Source organism: Tamandua tetradactyla, chromosome 13 (assembly GCF_023851605.1).
Source record: "Tamandua tetradactyla isolate mTamTet1 chromosome 13, mTamTet1.pri, whole genome shotgun sequence".
Taxonomy (NCBI): Eukaryota; Metazoa; Chordata; class Mammalia; order Pilosa; family Myrmecophagidae; genus Tamandua; species Tamandua tetradactyla.
In genome coordinates this window covers 25684596-25702201 of record NC_135339.1, presented here as the reverse complement: position 1 = coordinate 25702201, position 17606 = coordinate 25684596, and the positions used below count along the sequence as shown (strand labels likewise).

At 51.2% G+C, this 17606-nt stretch overlaps 1 protein-coding gene across 2 annotated transcripts in view; it reads left to right on the top strand.

The window, feature by feature from the left end:
- The window catches only part of SLC29A3 (solute carrier family 29 member 3), a 42521-nt gene that overhangs the window by 18100 nt on the left and 6815 nt on the right, over positions 1-17606 (top strand). For both annotated transcript variants that reach the window (XM_077125007.1, XM_077125006.1), the window contains exons 3-4: positions 6810-6892; positions 14243-14469. In XM_077125007.1, coding sequence (XP_076981122.1) covers positions 6810-6892; positions 14243-14469 — 310 coding nt within the window. The remainder of the gene's footprint in view (positions 1-6809; positions 6893-14242; positions 14470-17606) is intronic.

Below are 17606 nucleotides of genomic sequence, written 5' to 3'. Positions count from 1 at the left end.
GAGGCTTGGAAGCCTGCCCGGAATTTCCCGACAATAAAGTTTTATTTAACTCGGTCTGTGCTTCTCAGTGGAATTGTGTCCATCCATCTGGGGTGGCTGGCAGAAGTACGTGATTTTCCTTCATCTTTTCTTCTTTTTAATTTCTTTCCATTTTTTTTTTTTTAGCACTGATCAGATCCAAGGCTTGTGTGTGGAAATGCCTGGAAGGGATGGGCAGTGGGATTTGAGGGGGAGAGAGAGTTAACATTTTCCACTCACTCTTGTCCACCACCGCAGGCAGAGGGCAGGGAAACCAAACCCTGTCCTTGGCTGGCAGCATAGGTCAGTTACACGTAGGGGCTGGGGCAGAGGGAAAATGCTACTGTGAGAGAAATGCAGCTTACCTTATGCCAGGGGCTCCTGAGACCCTGCAAGCTGCTCCCTGATCCCTGCTCCCTGCTGGGAAAGCACATGGGCTGCAAACCCTGGCTGCTGGGCATTGGGTGGCACGCTGGGATCCCAGCAACAGTGCTTAGGCTGGCACATCTGTGAGGCAGGCAGCCTCAGCTCGGGCACGCCCACGTCTGTAAAAATGGTTGCTGTCTCCCACCCCACCCCTGCCCTGCCTGCACCGGCAGGGCTTACTCCAGCCTCACCAGGTGTGCGCCGCAGTGCACCTGAGCACCTGCCTTAGCCTTGAGCTCCTTAGCTGTGAAATGGGAGCAAACCCAGCTCAGCCTCCCTCCTACAAGTTATGGTAAGAGCAAATGGACTGAAATCCGAGCAGGCACTACACGTGTAAGCTGCTTTGCTCAACTAGCAGGGTTAGCTGGCACTCTGCAGGGCCTCTGTTCCCCTACCTGGTTTTAGACAGATACCAGTGGCAGCCTTTGATGTCAGTGCTGTCAGGGGCTGGGTTCTGAGTGCCTGGTCCCCTCCCGTGCTCCAGGTCATTGCCAGGTACAGATAATCCTGGGGAGATCGTTGAAGATGGGAAGAGATGCTCAAGATTCAGAGAAAGACCGTCCTCTTGGTTCCTCAGAGCTGGGCCTCACACACGCTGCGTGTGAGAATTAGAATGGTGACTGATGGGGTCACTCTCTCTTTGCAGCAGCTGGGGGGCTGGGGGCCGGAACTACCTGAAATTCTGCCAGCCCTCCCTTTCTCTCTCCAAGCTGTGTTTGGATGGATGGACGACTCAGTGCGGTTTTGTCTGAGCTCAGCAGTGTCTTATCTCCATGGAAGGTCCTGCTCCAACAAGTAACCCAGAGTTGGAGTCAAAGAAGCATCCCCCCCCACCCCAATGCCTTTGCATGTGCTCTTCCCTACTCTTAGAAAGCCCCTTTCTCTCTACACCTGCACCCTTACCTCCCCCTGCCTGTCTGGCAAACTTCCCCCAAGCTGCCACCAGAGTTGGCGTCCTTGGGAAGACTTCCTAAGGCCCATGCCCCCCCCCCCACACACACACCCATATCTTGTGTCCATTGCACTACAGCTGTAGGTTTGTGTGTGTCACTCCCACCAGCCTTCCTGTGCTCCCTTCCCAGGGCAGCCCATCTCAGTTGGCAGCTTAAAAGGTTGGGATTCCATTCCTGGAGTTGTGCAACGTGACAGCAATCAGTTGGGGCCTTAAATAACTGCAGGTGAAAGAAGACAGGGCCGAAGGGGGCTGAGCAAGGCAAGGGGAGTGATGAGGCCCCATTCTTTTGCAAACGTCCAACCTCCTGCACAGTGTTTGCTTCACACACCTTCAGGAAACAAAGGAGCAGGTGAAGACAGGAGGAGGTGCTGACCTGGGTGCACAGTGGCCCCCCAGCGAGGGCCAAAGGCATAGGATTCACAGCCTAGGGTCTCCTGCCAGGGGCCCAGCCTGCTGAGGCAGTGGAATCTGCTTCACGAAGCCTCGTGGTCTACAGGCATGGCGTCCCCTGGAGACGTGCAGGGCACAGCCTCTGCTGTCACATGCAGTGGTCCCAGTGCCATAGCTTGTGATCGTCTCATCTCTCCCTCCTCTGTGTCTGGAGCTGGCTTCTGGGGTCCCTCTGTCCACCTCTTGATGGCAGAGGTCATGTTCATCAGCCATGCTGCAGGCCCCTGGGGGGTACATAACAACAGAGCCTTTTGAGTGCGCTCTCAAGAATCAGGTCCGAGTGGAGGTGGGCTATGACACGAATTATCCCAAACATTACAGAAAATCCCCCTATTGGATGAACATCACAGATTGCTTTGTTGGGGGCAGTCCTCTTACTCTTATCCTAATAGCAGTGTTGTTTGAAGCAGTCTTCAAATGCCTTCACATTTCCTGAAGTGAAATAGGAGAAGGCGGCCTCCACAGTTGTTGGAAGCAAATGAGATGAACCCAGGAAGGAAGTGCCAGCTGCAGATCTGCCAAGTGTATAAACAGGAGCCGAATGTAGGGCCTTCACCGTTGGATGTTTCCTAGAAAGGCGTTATCTTAGAGAACAGAGCCAAAGGTGAGACCTTATGTGCAAATTCTCAGCTAGGGAGTGCAATCCTAGGGAAGTAAGAGTGAAGGGAGATGCAGCTTCCTGAAGGGAGGCAGGGATGGGGAAGGAGCAGGTGGAAGGTATGGTATTACTGAGCTGGCCCCAGCTTTGCAGCAAACACAGCTGGCTGCTTAGGCACATGGGGCATCTCCAGAGAAGCCATAGGAAGCTGCCATATTTCAGAACCGTCTGTTGGGGGAAAGGAGAGCACTGGATTTTTCTGCTGGCTCCTTATCTCCTGTCTCTCATTGGTCAGAGTCTACCTAGTGAAGCTTTGACTGCCTCACACTCTGAGGAGCGTTCCCCTAGCGTTCCCCTCAGCAACAGCCACTGGGGAAGCAGGACCCTCTGTGGGTACAGTGTGGCCGGTGCGCAGATGCAGGGGCCTCTCCTCATCTACCTTTGGTGGCAGCCCTGGCGGCAGCTTTACAGTCATGGGACCAGACCTGGAAGCAAAGAGTGTGACCTGAGGGGCAGACGGGGCAAGTAGGCCTGGGATGGCACATGGAGCAGATCCAGTTCCTTGAAATTAGTGCCTGCTGCTTCCAAAAATGAGCCTAATTTCAGCCAAGGGTTTGTTGAGGAAAGGCTAAAGGGTCTCAGGCATAACTTTTGTTCCCCCCAGGGACAAATGTGGCGGTCATTGTGTTGGGCAGGAAATTGAAGAAAGGATCACTATAGGCTGTTCTTGTTTTCGTCAAGGAACTGAATTATAAGTTATTCGGGAAAATGCTGATTAGCAGGAACCCAACTATCTGAAGCCCTAATGTGCTGGTTACCTATCCCTGCATAACAAACATCACAAACAATAGCTTAAAACAACTCGCGTTTACGAGCTCACAGTTCCTGTAGGTCTGGAGTTTGTGCATGGTTTAGCTCAGTTTCTTTTTTTTTTTAATTTTTATTAATAAAACCAATCAACATACAATATGAACATTCTTTTTTTATCATGTAGTTGTATATTCATCATCATGATCATTTCTTAGAACATTTGCATCAATTTTAGAAGAAATAAAAAGAAAACAAAATATTCATATATACATACCCCTTACCCCTCCCTTTCATTGATCACTAGCATTTCAATCTACTCAATTTATTTTAACATTTGTTCCCCCATTATTTATTTTTAATCCATATGTTTTATTTGTCCATAAGGTAGATAAAAGGAGCATAAGACACAAGGTTTTCACAGTCACATAGTCTCATTGTGAAAGCTTTATCATTATATAATCATCTTCAAGAAACATGGCTACTGAACACAGCTCTACATTTTCAGGCAGTTCCCTCCAGCCTCTCTATTACACCTTAACTAAAAAAGTGGTATCTGTTTAATGCGTAAGAATAACTTCCAGGAAAACCTCTCCGCTCTGTTTGGAATCTCTCAGCCATTGCCACTTTGTTTTGTCTCACTTCTCTCTTTCCTCTTTCGGTCAAGAAGGGACTGAGAAAAAGTCCCTTAGTGCTGAGTCTCAGCTCATTCTAGGATTTCTGTCCCACGTTGCCAGGAAGGTCCGCACCCCTGGGAATCATGTCCCACGTAGAGAGGGGAAGGGCAGTGGGTTTGCTTGTTGTTGGCTGAGAGAGAGGCCTCATCTGTTAGCTCAGTTTCTTACTGGCTGTCAACCAAAGTCCACCCTCAATGACTAGGGGTCCCTCTCAGCTCCTTGCCACATGGGGTTTCTCAAATAGTCACTTGTCTCCTCAGAGCCAGCAAGGGAACGAAAAAGAAAGCAAGATAGGTGCTACAAACATATATAATTACGTAATTGCATCATCATGCACATCCTGTCACCTTTGCCATATTCTGTTGCCCACATTTAGGGGAGGGCATCACACAGGGCATGCACCCCAGAAGGCAGGGACCACCTTAAGAGTCTGTCTACCCCTCCCCATTTACTGCATCACTACTTATAGGCACAAGCAGCAAGTTATTAAAAACTAATTGGGTGCATGGGTGGTTCAGTGGTGGAATGCTCGCCTTTCATGTGGGAGACCCAGGTTCGATTCCCAGACCATGTGCTCCCCCCAAAATAATAATAATAATTAAACTTAAAAACGTTCATGGGATATGCTGACTCAGCCTCTGTTACCATTTGCAGCTCTCCTCCCATACCGGCGGAGAGCAAGCCCAGGCCACACCTGTTCACCCGCCAGCCTGTTCTTCGGAAGGCAGGGACGCAGGCTCGGTCAACAGAAAGGGAGTTATGACCTTATCCAGTTGTCAGTGTTTTCAAAGTTTCCAACATCAAAAGAAAAGTGTTCTGCTTAAATGGCAACAAACCAGAACATTCAGTTACTTGGAGGTTCCCCTTTCTGAAAATGTTCATGGAGCCTGAGCCTACACACAAAAGCAAAAATGGGTTCCAGATTTGGGATAGTCTTGGCTCCTGACTACAGCCCTCCCTTCCTGGGAACTGAAGCCCACGAAGGCCTTTTTTCCTGCCCAGCCTCACCAAGGGGGTGGGGTGGAGGTGCAGTTGCTATGTCAAAAGGTCATTGTCAGGCCGCCCCCTACCCCGGCAAGCTCTGCTGAGTCCCTCAGGGCAGAAACAAAGAGCAAGGCTGCCTCAAAGGAGGAGGGCTATTTCCCAGGCTCAGGTTGATGGACCACACTCACTGTGATTTCCATTTTAATTGCAAGGGCCGCCAGGACCTTATATGCAGAGTGTAGGTTTCAAAGACCACAAAACACTCTGCAGGCTTAAAAAGCCGAGGCGAAATGGTCTGTGCTTCAGGCAAGAAGGGACCCATTATAATGTCTTTCTAGAGATCCCTGGCCTCCAGATTACAATAAACTCTCCCAGGAAGGAGAAATCCGACTGGCTGTTTTCAAGGTCTGACTTAAATCCCACTTCCTCGGGGACCCCCCCTATTCTCTCAGATGGTCAACACCCCCAATCCTGACTCCAGCCTCCTGCCCGGAACTGCTTAGAACTGATTGCCCCCATCTGATCTGGCAAAACCCCACAGATTTTCACATCTCCTCTAGGGGTGTTTTTTTGTTTTCATTGAGAAATCTTCACACACATACATTCCATACATGGTGTACAGTTAATGGCTCATAATATCATCACATAGTTGTGTATTCATCACCATGATCATTTTTCCAAACATTTGCATCACTCCGGAAAAAGATTCTAAAGGTATTTTAAGCTGTTAAACACCTTCACCCACTTTCTTACATTCCCAAAATTCCCGACCGGCAAGAACCATGCCTTAGGCCTGTTAGGTATCCTGAAAGAGTTCTTTGTACATCACAGGTGCTCAAAATGTGTCCTCAGTTAAGTTAGAGTTCTTGAACTTTCCAGAGCAGAATATTCACACAACTTCCTTTTTTTAAAATGGTTAAACAATATGATGCATATAAAGCCCTTTTACTCGGTATTCAGTAAGTGCTTAATACATGTGCGCTGTTATCACAGCTTAGAATTCACCATCACTACGAACCCGGGGTTCGTGGTGGGAAGTACAGTGACCAGAGCCCAAACCCAGACACGTCAGTCCTTTTCATTGTTTTTGTTTGTTTTGAGGATAGGTATATTGAGGTTTGAACATTCAGTAAAATCCACCCTAATTGGTAGACAGTTCTCTGCAAATAGATAGGTTTGCCACACAGCCTCTTAAGCTCTGACTTCCAGCACATAGTAATCGTGAAATTCTTCATCTCACTCTCTCCTCTCCCACCCCATCTCACTTAAAATCGCTCAGGCACCCTTTGTCCTCCATACCCCTGAGCTCTTTCCAGGCCAAAGGCCCAATATGACTTCCACCTTCGGAGGTAGGTCTGGTGAGGGAGCAAGTGCAGAATCAGGACATAGTTTCCCTGCAGGGAGTAGGGCCTGGCATATTTCTAAAAGGGCTCATTTAGCTGCAAGAATGTGAGATGTGCTTGGGTATTAACAGAAGCCATTTGGATTTCCCTGCAATTTGGCAATGAGCTAAGAAAGCCGATAAGGTAAAAATAATTTTTTTAGAATCCTGCCTCCACTGCCACAGTTCCTTGTGGGACAGGGAGAGTGGGTGGGAGCGGGGGCTGCAGAGTATGAGGGACCCCCCTGGGGGCAGGGACAATGTCTTATCCACCCCTCCGACCCCAGCACTCGGCACAGCTCACATCGGCATCTGTCTGTTGAGTGACAGGGTAAGGACTTAGATGAGAGGGCAGGGGGGCCATGTCGGGGTAGACTCACTCCTCACTGTTCAGTGTTTGAAGATAGTTGGGGGAAGCCCCACTGAGAGGGGCCCCATCTCGGCTCCTGGTAGGGCCCCTGACCTCCATGCCCCATACGTGACCTGGGTGCCTCTTCGCTTCTGTGCTTACAGAACTACTTTGAAAGCTACCTTTCCATCGCCTCCACCGTGCCCTCTGTGCTGTGCCTCGTGGCGAACTTCTTGCTGGTCAACAGGTAGGTTGCTCTCCTCCCTCCCTCAGGCCCCCAACCTTGGATCCAGCCTTCTCTGCTCCCCTTTTGGACACAACTGCTTTTTTTCCATCTGTTTAAATGGTGGCCACCGAAGTAGGAGGCAGGCAGCTCGGGCATGCCCATGAAGACTAACAAGTCACACGGGCTGCCCGAGCCATGCCCATGGCAAGTCCGCTCGGGGAACTGGGTTTGCACTTTCCAACCACCTGTCATGACATGGTGTCAGTGGCCAGCGGGAGGCCTGTGGGGACACATGGTCTTCGTCCTTTCCTCTCCCAGGAAGCCTGTCTGCCAACAGCTGCCTGGGGAGCCAGGCTTGCAAAAGCTGGTCTTCCAAAGCATTTCTGAGAACAGGTAGAAGTGCAGAGCCTGGGCTCCCCCTGCCCCGGCTCTCCCTGTGCAGAAATGGGTCGCTTAACTGCTCAGTGCTATGGTGGTAATGCTCACGTAGAGGGTCAGTGGGGAATTTTGACATTGTATTGGTGAAGGGCTGAGAGGGCTACCATCTGGATGCACTGTGGAAGGAGGAATTATTTCGGAAATAGCCAGGCAAACAGCCCCTAGACTCCACTAGTAACTATTGCCATCCCTTATCAACTTGGGTTTATAAGGACAGTATGCTGAGCTACCTTGTGGTGAGCAGCCAACTGGGTGGAAAAGGATGGTACATTGTGATCCTGAAAGCCGAGCATCTCATCCACATGGCCTACCAGGCTTTGGGTCTCTGAGGGCAAACCTCTTCTACTAGCTCTGATCTCTTTCCTGACTGCTTGGCTTTCTGGTTGAATAGGCTTCTCAGCTGGTCTGGCCTCAGGGAGTGTACAAGGATGGATTAGTTATGTCTGCCTTGGGCACAGAATAAGCAGGGCCAGTGTGTATGCCATGCATGGGCTACCCCTGAGTAGACCAGTCATTCCTAACATAGTATGCTGTGGGGCTATTGCTACATAGAAAACTATCCCAAATCATAGTGACTTAAAACAATAACCTTCATTCTTATCCCTCTTGGATCTGGGGGTCAGTAAGGCTCAGCTGGCGGCTCTGGCTTGGCGGCTCTCAAGCAGTTGCAGTTAGACAGTAGCTAGGGCTGGAGCAGCTGGGGCTCCTTGGACTCCTCTCTTTCTCGGGTCTCTCCTTGGGGTCCCACGTGTCAGCCCTGGGGTGATCAGACTTCTTCTATCGCGGCTGAAGGCACCTAGAGCTAATGTTCCAAGAGAGCAAGGCGGAAGCCTCCTGGTTTTCATAGCGTCGTCTCTGACGTCACATAGAGTCTTTTCTCCCCTTCTCAATGGTCAAGGCAGTCTCAGAGCCCACTCAGTGACAGACGCGCTCAGTGGAAGGGGTGGAAGGAAGAACTTGCAGCCATCTGAAAACCAGCCCAGGAGCCACCATGCAGGTTGGGAGAGCAGGATGGAGAATGATCCTGAGATGGGCCAGAGGGCTTTGCAGCCCCTTCCACGAGCCCACAGGGCCTTAGCTTGGCCCGGCACACAGGGCTGCACTCAGGGCCCTAGAGGGGGGTGGGGCAGGGAAGGTGTGCAGCCTGCAGAGACCCCATCCCAGCAGGAAACAGGGCAGGACTGTGTTCCCTCTGCACTGTGAGCCCCTTGTGGGGAGGAACAAGCCAGGTCCCTGGCAGCTACCAGAAGAAGAGAAGGTAGAGGAAAGAGAGGAGACATGAAAGGAGGAGGAGGGCTTAGAGGAGCCCGGGACAGAGCCCGCGTGTGAGGGAACCCTCAGCCCCTCTTATGGCCCCCTCTCCCCCATCCCTGGGCCTTACCCTGGCGTGGGCTATTGGTCCAGTCCGGATAACCCAGGAAATCATAAACGAGGGCTCCCGCCCCCTTTCAGATCTGGAGGTGCTGAATGCCCCCCTTCCATTCTCACCCTCGTTACATCACTCAGGGTGCAGAGGGACCCGGGAGATAGGCAGTGATATCGCTCATATTCCAAGCAGAGGTCAGGAGATGTGCCCAAGACCACAGGTAGGGGACAGCCCATACTGGTCTCACCTGGTGCTGCCTCCTGCACCGATCCGGGGGCCCAGCAGGCTGCAGCCGGCCTGAGCTACGGGCACTCATGGAGGGAGGGGTTCTCTTGTCCCACCTCCCAGCATCTGGGCCCTAGGAGAATAGCCTTTAATAATCATCATCACTTTGTTTTTTTCTGTGAGCAATGAACCGACATACCCACGTTCTTGACATATGAGCATTCTTGACCTGGTTACAATCCATAGCCCACTAAATCATCACATAGTTATGTATTCATCACCATGATCATGTTAACATTTGCATCTCTCCAGCAAAAGAAGGAAAAAAGAAAAAACTCATACATGCCATACCCCTTACCACTCCCTTTCGTTGACCACTAGTATGTCAATCGAATCAATTTACTTTAACCTTTGTTCCCCCTTTTATTTCTTTCTTATCCATATGTTTTATTCATTTCTCCATACTGTAGATAAAAGGAGCATCAGACACAAGGTTTTCACACAGTCACATTGTGAAAGGTATGTCATTATACAATCATCTTCAAGAAACGTGGCTACTGGAACACAGCTCTACAGTTTCAGGCATTTCCCTCCAGCCTCTCCACTACATCTTGACTAACAAGGTGATATCTATTTAATGTGTAAGAATAACCTCCAGGATAACCTCTCGACCCTGTTTGAAATCTTTCAGGCACTCTCATCATCACTTTTAAATGACATCAACACCCACATTATCTGCTTTAATTTTCACAACCACCTACTAGCAGGAAACTCTTACTACCCTGTTTTATAGATAAGAAACAGGGTTATAGAAGAGACTTGCCCAAGATCAGAGGGCCCTTAAGACAGTGGAACCAGGACTCAACAGGGCCCTTTCTCACTCCCAATCTATGCTGGGCACCTCGTGGCCACCTGCCTTCTGGCTGCCCCCCACCTGCAGCCAGGGCCTGCTCCGACCTCTCTTTCCTGAAAAACCCTCCTCTCCCCACTGCAGGCTGCTGAGTCCTCCCAAGGTTGCACTCTACAGGGCTCAGCACCTACAGGACATTCTCCAGAAGATTCTGACCTGTCTGGGGCCTGCCCTTACCCTGTTCTGGGTGCCAGGAGGGAGCACGGGAGGGCGAGGACAATGGAGGAGGTGCTCCCAGGCTTCCATCTGTTTCCAGCCTGTGGGAATATGGTTTGGGCTCTGCTGTTTTTAATTTAGTGTGTAAGATTGAAATGTCTCCTTTTTCCCCCTCCTGGAGAATCTCTGACTGGCTCATCCATAATCGCCAAGTGTTTTATTATGTTAAATCTGCAGCATCATAAATACTTATGAGGAGGATTTACATTTTAGAGATTATGAAGAAATCTGTCCCTTGGGGTCCTGAGCCTCAGGAGCCAGGAAGGAAGCTGCAGCCCCCTGGGGATCTTCGCATTAGTGCAACCAGCCTCTGGGTCCCAGGGCTGCAGACTTTATCGCTGGCAGTCCCCTGGCCCAGCAGCAAGACTTGTCTGGACTTTCCCTAAAATCCCAGGGGAGTCACCGCCCTCCGGACCACTTTCCCTGCCCTGGCTGAAGGAGCAGAGAGTATGCCCCCATTCACACCAGCAGGCAGGCTTGCCCGGGACTCCATTCCATGGTTTCAGGAGCATTGAAAATAGGCCCCAGCAAGATCCCTCGGCCGGACCCCTGAGCGGAGGCTCGAGCGAATAATTAGCAGGCAAGGAGATCTGTGCAGGTGAGGGACCATATGGGGGTGGGGGTGGGGGGTGGGTAGGCAGCGACAGAGGCAGCATTCCAAGCTGTGTTGCTCTTGTAATGTATTTGGCGTTTGCCTCATCCCTAAGTCTTCCTTCGTTTCCTGGCCCTGAGCTTGCCTGGGTATGAAATCCCCCAGCTCTCTCTAAGTGACCTCCTTGTTCAAGCAGCTAACTGAGGGGGTGCTTCAGTGATGCCAGCAGTGTTCCTGGAGTGGACTTCTACTCTGTGTCCAGGAGAAGGCGGTGACAGACAGAGCCTTTCCCAAGGTGGACTCTGTTTACAGCCAGACTCCCCGTGAAGCTCTCAGGGTGAAGCAGCAGAGGGCATTTGGGAAGTTTGGGTGCACTGCTGGTCTCCCTTGCTTGTCAGTTTGTGCATCCAGCACATGTTCTCCAGGTGCCTACCAGGCCTTCTGCTCATGCTCAGTTCTGGGAATGGGCCAAGAACAAGGCAGGACACCTGCCTTTGCTGCACTTTTTGTATCTTCTCATCTGTCCTTTGGCTCCATCTTTCCCCAGGGAACTGCTTAAAATTTGGGGGGATTTGACCACAGCTTCACTCTCCACTTGAATTTTTTCAAATTCAGAATCATAAGCTGGAAAGGACCTTATCATTACCTTATTCAACCTCTTCTTTTTAGACCTGAGAAGAACTAAGGCCCAGAGAGGTTGAATCCCTGCCTGGGCCACACAGCCAGTTAATGGCAGAACTGGGCAGGGCTCTGCTCTCCTGAATTGGGCCCTATGTCCTATTGGGGGTGGGGGTAGTCAGGGGGAGGCCATTGCAGTTGTGTGAGTGTAGGATTGCCTGGACATCTGAGGAAAGACCTGACACCCGCCTCCAGACACCTGGTGTGCACTTAGAGTAGGTACCCTGGTCCCCCAAGGGCCCACCAACTCCTGCCCGGGCTGAGGCCCCTGCGGACCCTAGGAGGGTGACAGTAGCCCCAGTGTGTGTTTTAGTGTGGGGTTCAGACCCTGAGACAAAGATTCGAGCTGGTGTCAGATTGCTTGGGAGGGGGTGGGAGGAGAATGGAGACAGGGAAGGGAAGACGGCCAGTAAAGGCCACCACAGAGGGTGGCCAGAGCCTCATCCCTCTGGGAAACTCTGAGGCCACCCTGGAACACACACCTCAGCATTATCCCACTCACCGGGCACAGGTGCTGGGGTATTTACATGCCGACTTCCCCGCATTGGTGAAAGGCTGTTCTTGGGTGGCGTTAATTGCCTGCCCCTTCCAGCGTGGACCAGTGTGTGCAGAAGTGGGCAGAGGGGGAGCACAGGGCAGGGGAATGACAGATCACTGCAGAGTTTCTGACCTGGCCGTTCCCAGCTTCAAACCCTCATGTCCCTCTTTGCATTAGCTGACCCTCTTGGTAACAAATAAGACACCAAAGGGATGTATTCATTCCTCAACTATAAAATTCAAAGTTGGGCCTGTCCTCAGGCATCAGCAGTGTCCACGAGGGCTCTCTGTCTCCGGCACCGTCTCAGGGCTCTGCGTGTCTCTGCTTGGCTTTGTTTCATATGCACTTGTTCCCCACCTGGGTGTGAGCTGGCAGCCAGCAGCCCACACCCACCATGGCCAAGGCGGATGGCCCTCTGCCAACCTCCGTGTCTCAGGCGTGGGGGGACGTGGCTTGGCCCTGTTTAGATCATGTGCTGCTCCCTAACCCAGCCACGGTGGCCAGCGGCATGGGACACTACAGCCACCAGACTGGGCCAGTGTGGGCGATGTGGCCGACAGCCACCCCGGGACAGTGTGGCCAGGAGGAAGTAGAGGTCTTCAGGAAGATAGAAGCTGAATAAGACATCAGGTCCCCTCCACACCGCACGGTCGGATCCCCGCCTGAGGCATACAGGTGGGCTTGGCCCTACAGGGCCGGCTCCCTGTACCTCCACAGCCACACCTCCTAGCGCCCCTCTGCTTTCAGTCGCCACCACAGCCGGGGCCAGCTGCGTTCCGCCCAGCATGCCACACTGTCACTGACAGCACGGCTGCACATACGTGCAGACGCACCTCCCATTCGCAGCCACGGGCCAGCTTGGATTTTACCTTCAAACACCTGTTATGATCCTCAGTGGGGGGTTGTGCCCCTTGGATGTGCCCCATGACGTCCCGTGGCTCTGCCGCAGAGCATCGGCACGCTGCAGGGAACGGCCTGTTTCTGGTGTGTTTGTGCGTCTAACGTTCCGGGCGCCCAGCACTCTCGGCACACAGTAGGTGCTCCACGGGAGTCAGCAGCGCTGCTACGCTAGAGGTGGGCGGGGTCACACACTCGGCAGCTCCTCCCGGCTCCCTCTGCAGCCTTGTGCTCTCCCTTACCTTCCTTGGGCTTCCTCCCCTCCCTGACAGCTGTGCTTCTGCCAGCCAAGGATCAGAGGGAAACTCAAATCAACCCAAGGGCCATAAAAGCACTTTGAAAAAATCCTTTATTCCTTTTCTTTCTTAACATTTCACACCTATTTATGCACACAGACAAACCCACATATATATATATATTCTACCTTTCAAGTTTGTCTTTCATTTATTTTAGTTTTTTAATTTGTATGTACCTAACCTGGCTTTTCTCCCAGCTCCCACTCACTGGTTAGCAGGAAAACTAACCGAACATCCAATGTAGTTTAAAGCTTAGTCTAATTTGATGATTTAGACAGCCCCATTAAAAGCTGTTTTCTCTCTCTAGGATAAAAATGGGTAGTTTTTCAGAGAGGCTCTGCTCCCCTTTTCTCTCCTAGGGCAGTGTCTGGTCCGGGTAGGCTGGGCGCCGGGAGGGGTGTACGGTTTACATGTGATCGTGGTGTTGGGGATCTGGGGAGGGTCCCTGGTCCTGGGGTGCACTAAACTTGGCATCAGCTTCTGCCCAAGACAACCTGAAATCACAGGGGTGTCCTGCCTGGCCCCTGTCCTGTGGTGCCTTTGCCCCACCCTTATTTCCTGTATCTAGGGGGGTGGGAGATTGTCATTCTCGGAGTACAGACTGCAGCAGACCTCTGGGATCCACAGCTGGGGGATCTTGAGCAGGTTTCCTAACTTATCTGAGCCTCAGTTTCCTTATCTGTAAAAGCGGAATAGGGAAAAGCATGCATCTCATACGGCAGGGGTGAAACTTAAGCAAGGTAGTATATAGAAAACTACAGAAGAGTGCCTGGTGCAAAAATGTCCAATGTGAATGTTTGCTCATATGATGAGGGTGAGGATGGCGTGTTCTCCTTCTTCCCGCCCCCACTCCCACCCCACTGCTAAGTTTCAGAGGAAGGAAACCCATCTAAAACATTAAGGTGAAGCCAGTGGAGCTCAGCCCTGTGGCCAGAGGAGCAGAGAGCTGGCCTCAAAAGCCCTCATGCACTGCCCTCAAACCTCCCAGCAAGATTGCAAGAAGCAGTATTTGCTGAGCACTTACCTGGGGCCAAGCACTGCCCTCTGCAAGGTGCGTGTATCAGCTCCTTTCACCCACCCTGGGAAGCAGGTCCAGTCTCCTTCCCAGTGTACAGACGCAGTAGCTGAAACCAGAGCTAACCCAGGGCCACAAGCCCCGGCCCACATAGGGAGGACCTAGGGGGCCGCTGACCACCTCTAACATCCTCACCCCAGGGTGCCAGTCCACGTCCGTGTCCTCGCCTCCCTGGCCATCATGCTGGCCGTCTTTGTGGGGATGACCTTGTTGGTGAAGGTGGACACCTCCTCCTGGAACCACAGTTTCTTCGCCGTCACCCTGGGCAGCATGGCAGTCCTCAGCGGCACCTCCATCGTCTTCAGCAGCAGCATCTTCGGCATGACCGGCTCCTTCCCTATGAGGAATTCCCAGGCCCTGATATTAGGTGAGAGCTGGAGTCCAGACAGCTCACAGGTCAGTCCACCAAGGGGTTGTGGGAAGGTCCCCAGTGAGCATGCAGCAGCCCTTCCAGAAAAGGAAATCTGTGAGTTGACTATTATTTATTGTTGTGTGGCAAACTACCCAAAACTTAGAGACTGTTTCGGTTTGCTGAAGCTGCCGGAATGCAATATACCAGAAATGGATTGGCTTTTATAAACGGGATTTATTAACTTACAATTTTCAGTTCTAAGGCCCTGAAAATGTCCAAAATAAGGCATCCAGAGAAAGATACCTTGACTCAGAGGGAAGGCCACTGGCATTTGGGACACCTCTTGTCAGCTGGGAAGGCACATGGTGACATCTGCTGTCCTTCTCTCCCGGCTTCTGGTTTCAAACAGCCCTCTCAGCTCCTTGTGGCATCTCCTGGCAGCATTTCTGTCTGCACCTCCACGCGTCTGTGTCCTCTCCAAAACGTCTCTTTCTTAAAGGACTCCAGTGAGCCGATATAGACCCACCATGAATGGGCGGAGTCCCATCTCCATGGAAACAACCTAATCAAAAGGTCCCATCCAACAATAGTTCTGCCCTCTCAAGATTCGACTAAAAGAACATGGCTTTTCTGGGTTACATGACAGCAAACCAGCACAATGACTGTCAACAGCCACCTGCATTTATTTTGCTCAGGAATCTGTGGGTTGGGCAGGACTTAGTGGGGACAGTTCAGCACTGCTTCAGGTGGCATCATCTGGGGTCTGGAGGATCCATTTTTGGGAGATCTTGATGGCTTAGCAGGTGTGTTAGTGCCACCTGTTGACTGCAAGCTCAGCCAGGGCTGAGGCTGGAGCTAGAGGCTTGGGTTCTGCTCCCTGGGGACCTCACTGTGGCTGCTTGAGCTTCCTCATGACATGGTCTCTGGGTTCCAAAAGTAAGCAGCTCACAGAAACCTTCTAGGGTCATTTCCACCATGGTCACAGAACACCTGGATTCAAGGGGAGAGAACACAGGCTCACCTGTTTCAGTGGGAGACATGCACGTCATATTGGAAGAAGAATCTGTGGGAGGGGAGACGTACTTGCAATCATGTTTAGTAAATACAATCTGTCTGCAAGATGCAATTCCTGAACTGAGGATTCTTTTCTTTCCTTCCTCCTTTCCTCTCTTTCCCCCTTTCCCTTTTCCTCTCTCCTTTCCTCTGTTTTTCTTTTTCCTTACTTTCCGTCCCTTTTTTCTCTTTTCCTTCCTTCTTTCTGTCTCCTCTTCCTTTCTGGTTTTGTAGAAGACCTCCTATGTGCTGGGGATTCAGAGATGACTAAGACCCCATACTCGTGAGCTGACGGCGTCCTCCCCGCTCCCCCCGCCCCATGACCTCTGGCTTGTGTGGGAGTGCTGATGCATGGTTTGGGCCATCCCCTCTAGCTGGAGTTTTTTATTTGCCGTGCTAAGCCCGTTGTCTAGACCTTGGCAGATTTATTCTCTAAGCTGGAGAAGCACATGTTTCTCAACCAGATGATCTAATAAGAGAAAAAGGAGCTTGGTCCGTGGGAACCTGTGTTTTATCAGGAGACCAAGACTGGAGGCTCAGCTACTCTGCTCTGCATCTCTGCATGTCCCTCTTGTGTAGTGCTTTAAACATCTGCCTGCTTGAAAAAGCTTTCACGAAGAATGTTTTGCGCCCATTGATGAATAATGCCAGGTAGCATGTATGGCAGGGATGGCACATACCTCCCACTCCCATGCAGGTGCCGGGCTCCTCTCGTAGATCGGAGTCTTTCCTCCCGAGCCTCTGAATCTTCTCAGCGCCGTCCTTCAGGCCATTGCTGTCAGTTGATCAGAATGTAATGTGAACTCAAATCTGTTTGCCACCTTTGATGTATAGGGTTAGGCTTCGGCTCTATCCTGGGAAACCCCTGGGCCTTTAAAACAAAGACGCAAATACACAAAACTTGGACCTCTCGCTAAGGTTCCTGAGAGCAGTCAGTGTGCCACTAGCAGTGCTTCCAGAAGGGTGTCTCTCAGCCAGGGTCACAGTAGCCAGACATTGGATTTAATCCCTTCTGTCACCTCTGGTCTCAGAAAGTGGTTCTTACTCCATCATCTCCCACCATTCTGCTGATGGACGTATTTTTTTGGGGGGGACGGTGCGTGGTCTGGGAATCGAACCTGGGTCTCCCACACGAAAGGCAGACATTCTAACCACTGAACTACCCGTGCACCCGGTGGACGTATTTTTAAATATAACTTCAGCCTGGCCGTTTCTCCAGGAGCCAGTGGCCCAATGCCACTTATGTTGGGAAGCTGCCCTTCAGGTCCATCTGACCTCCTGAGTATCTTCTAGAGAAGGGAAGTCTCCTGTGAGTTTTCCAGAAAGTTCATTGTTTTTTGGCATGGGATAATTTAGTACTCACCCTTCAGTGTTAATTACCCTTGGCCCTAAGCCACTGTCATTGCTGTGTGACACCATCAGCTGCAAAAGTTCGACCTCCCAGGTCAGGGTAGCCCCTCACCAGCCAGTCCTGATTGTTTTTGTCCAAAGGAGCCGATGGTCTGTGAATTCTGCATGTGCTGGCATCTGAGGAACAACTCATTTGTTTGGTACTAGTGTTTTTTCTAAACCCTCATTTGCATGTATTTCCATAACTGATGAGATAAAAGTAGGGAGTCAAGAAGGATGAGGCCCCGGAGGCCTGGGTTGTTGTTGATGATAATATTGTAAATTCTCTGCAAGTTGGAAAGAGGGAGAGGAAAACCAACCGGGTGATGTTAAGATAGTCTTCCTTGGGGTGGCAGTCTTCATGAGTTTCACCTCTGTTTCTACAACACACCCCGCTGGGGATTACAGCTTCTTAGATGTGGGCACCCTTTCGGCAAAGGGTTTACCCTGTTCTGACTGCTTTGATGTAAGAAGGACAGAAATAGCCAGATACTAATTGGGAGTCAGAGAGGATTTATATGGCAGTTCTCTGTGCCAAGGGCTGTTCTGAGCACTTGACGTGTAATAACCCTTTCAATCTACATAACGGCCCTAAGAGGTTGGTCTTACTAGCGTCTTCATTTTCCAGATGAGGACACAAAGGCAAAGACAGGTTAAGCCACTTACCCAGGGTCACACAGCTAGACAGATTAGACTCATGCACACTAGTT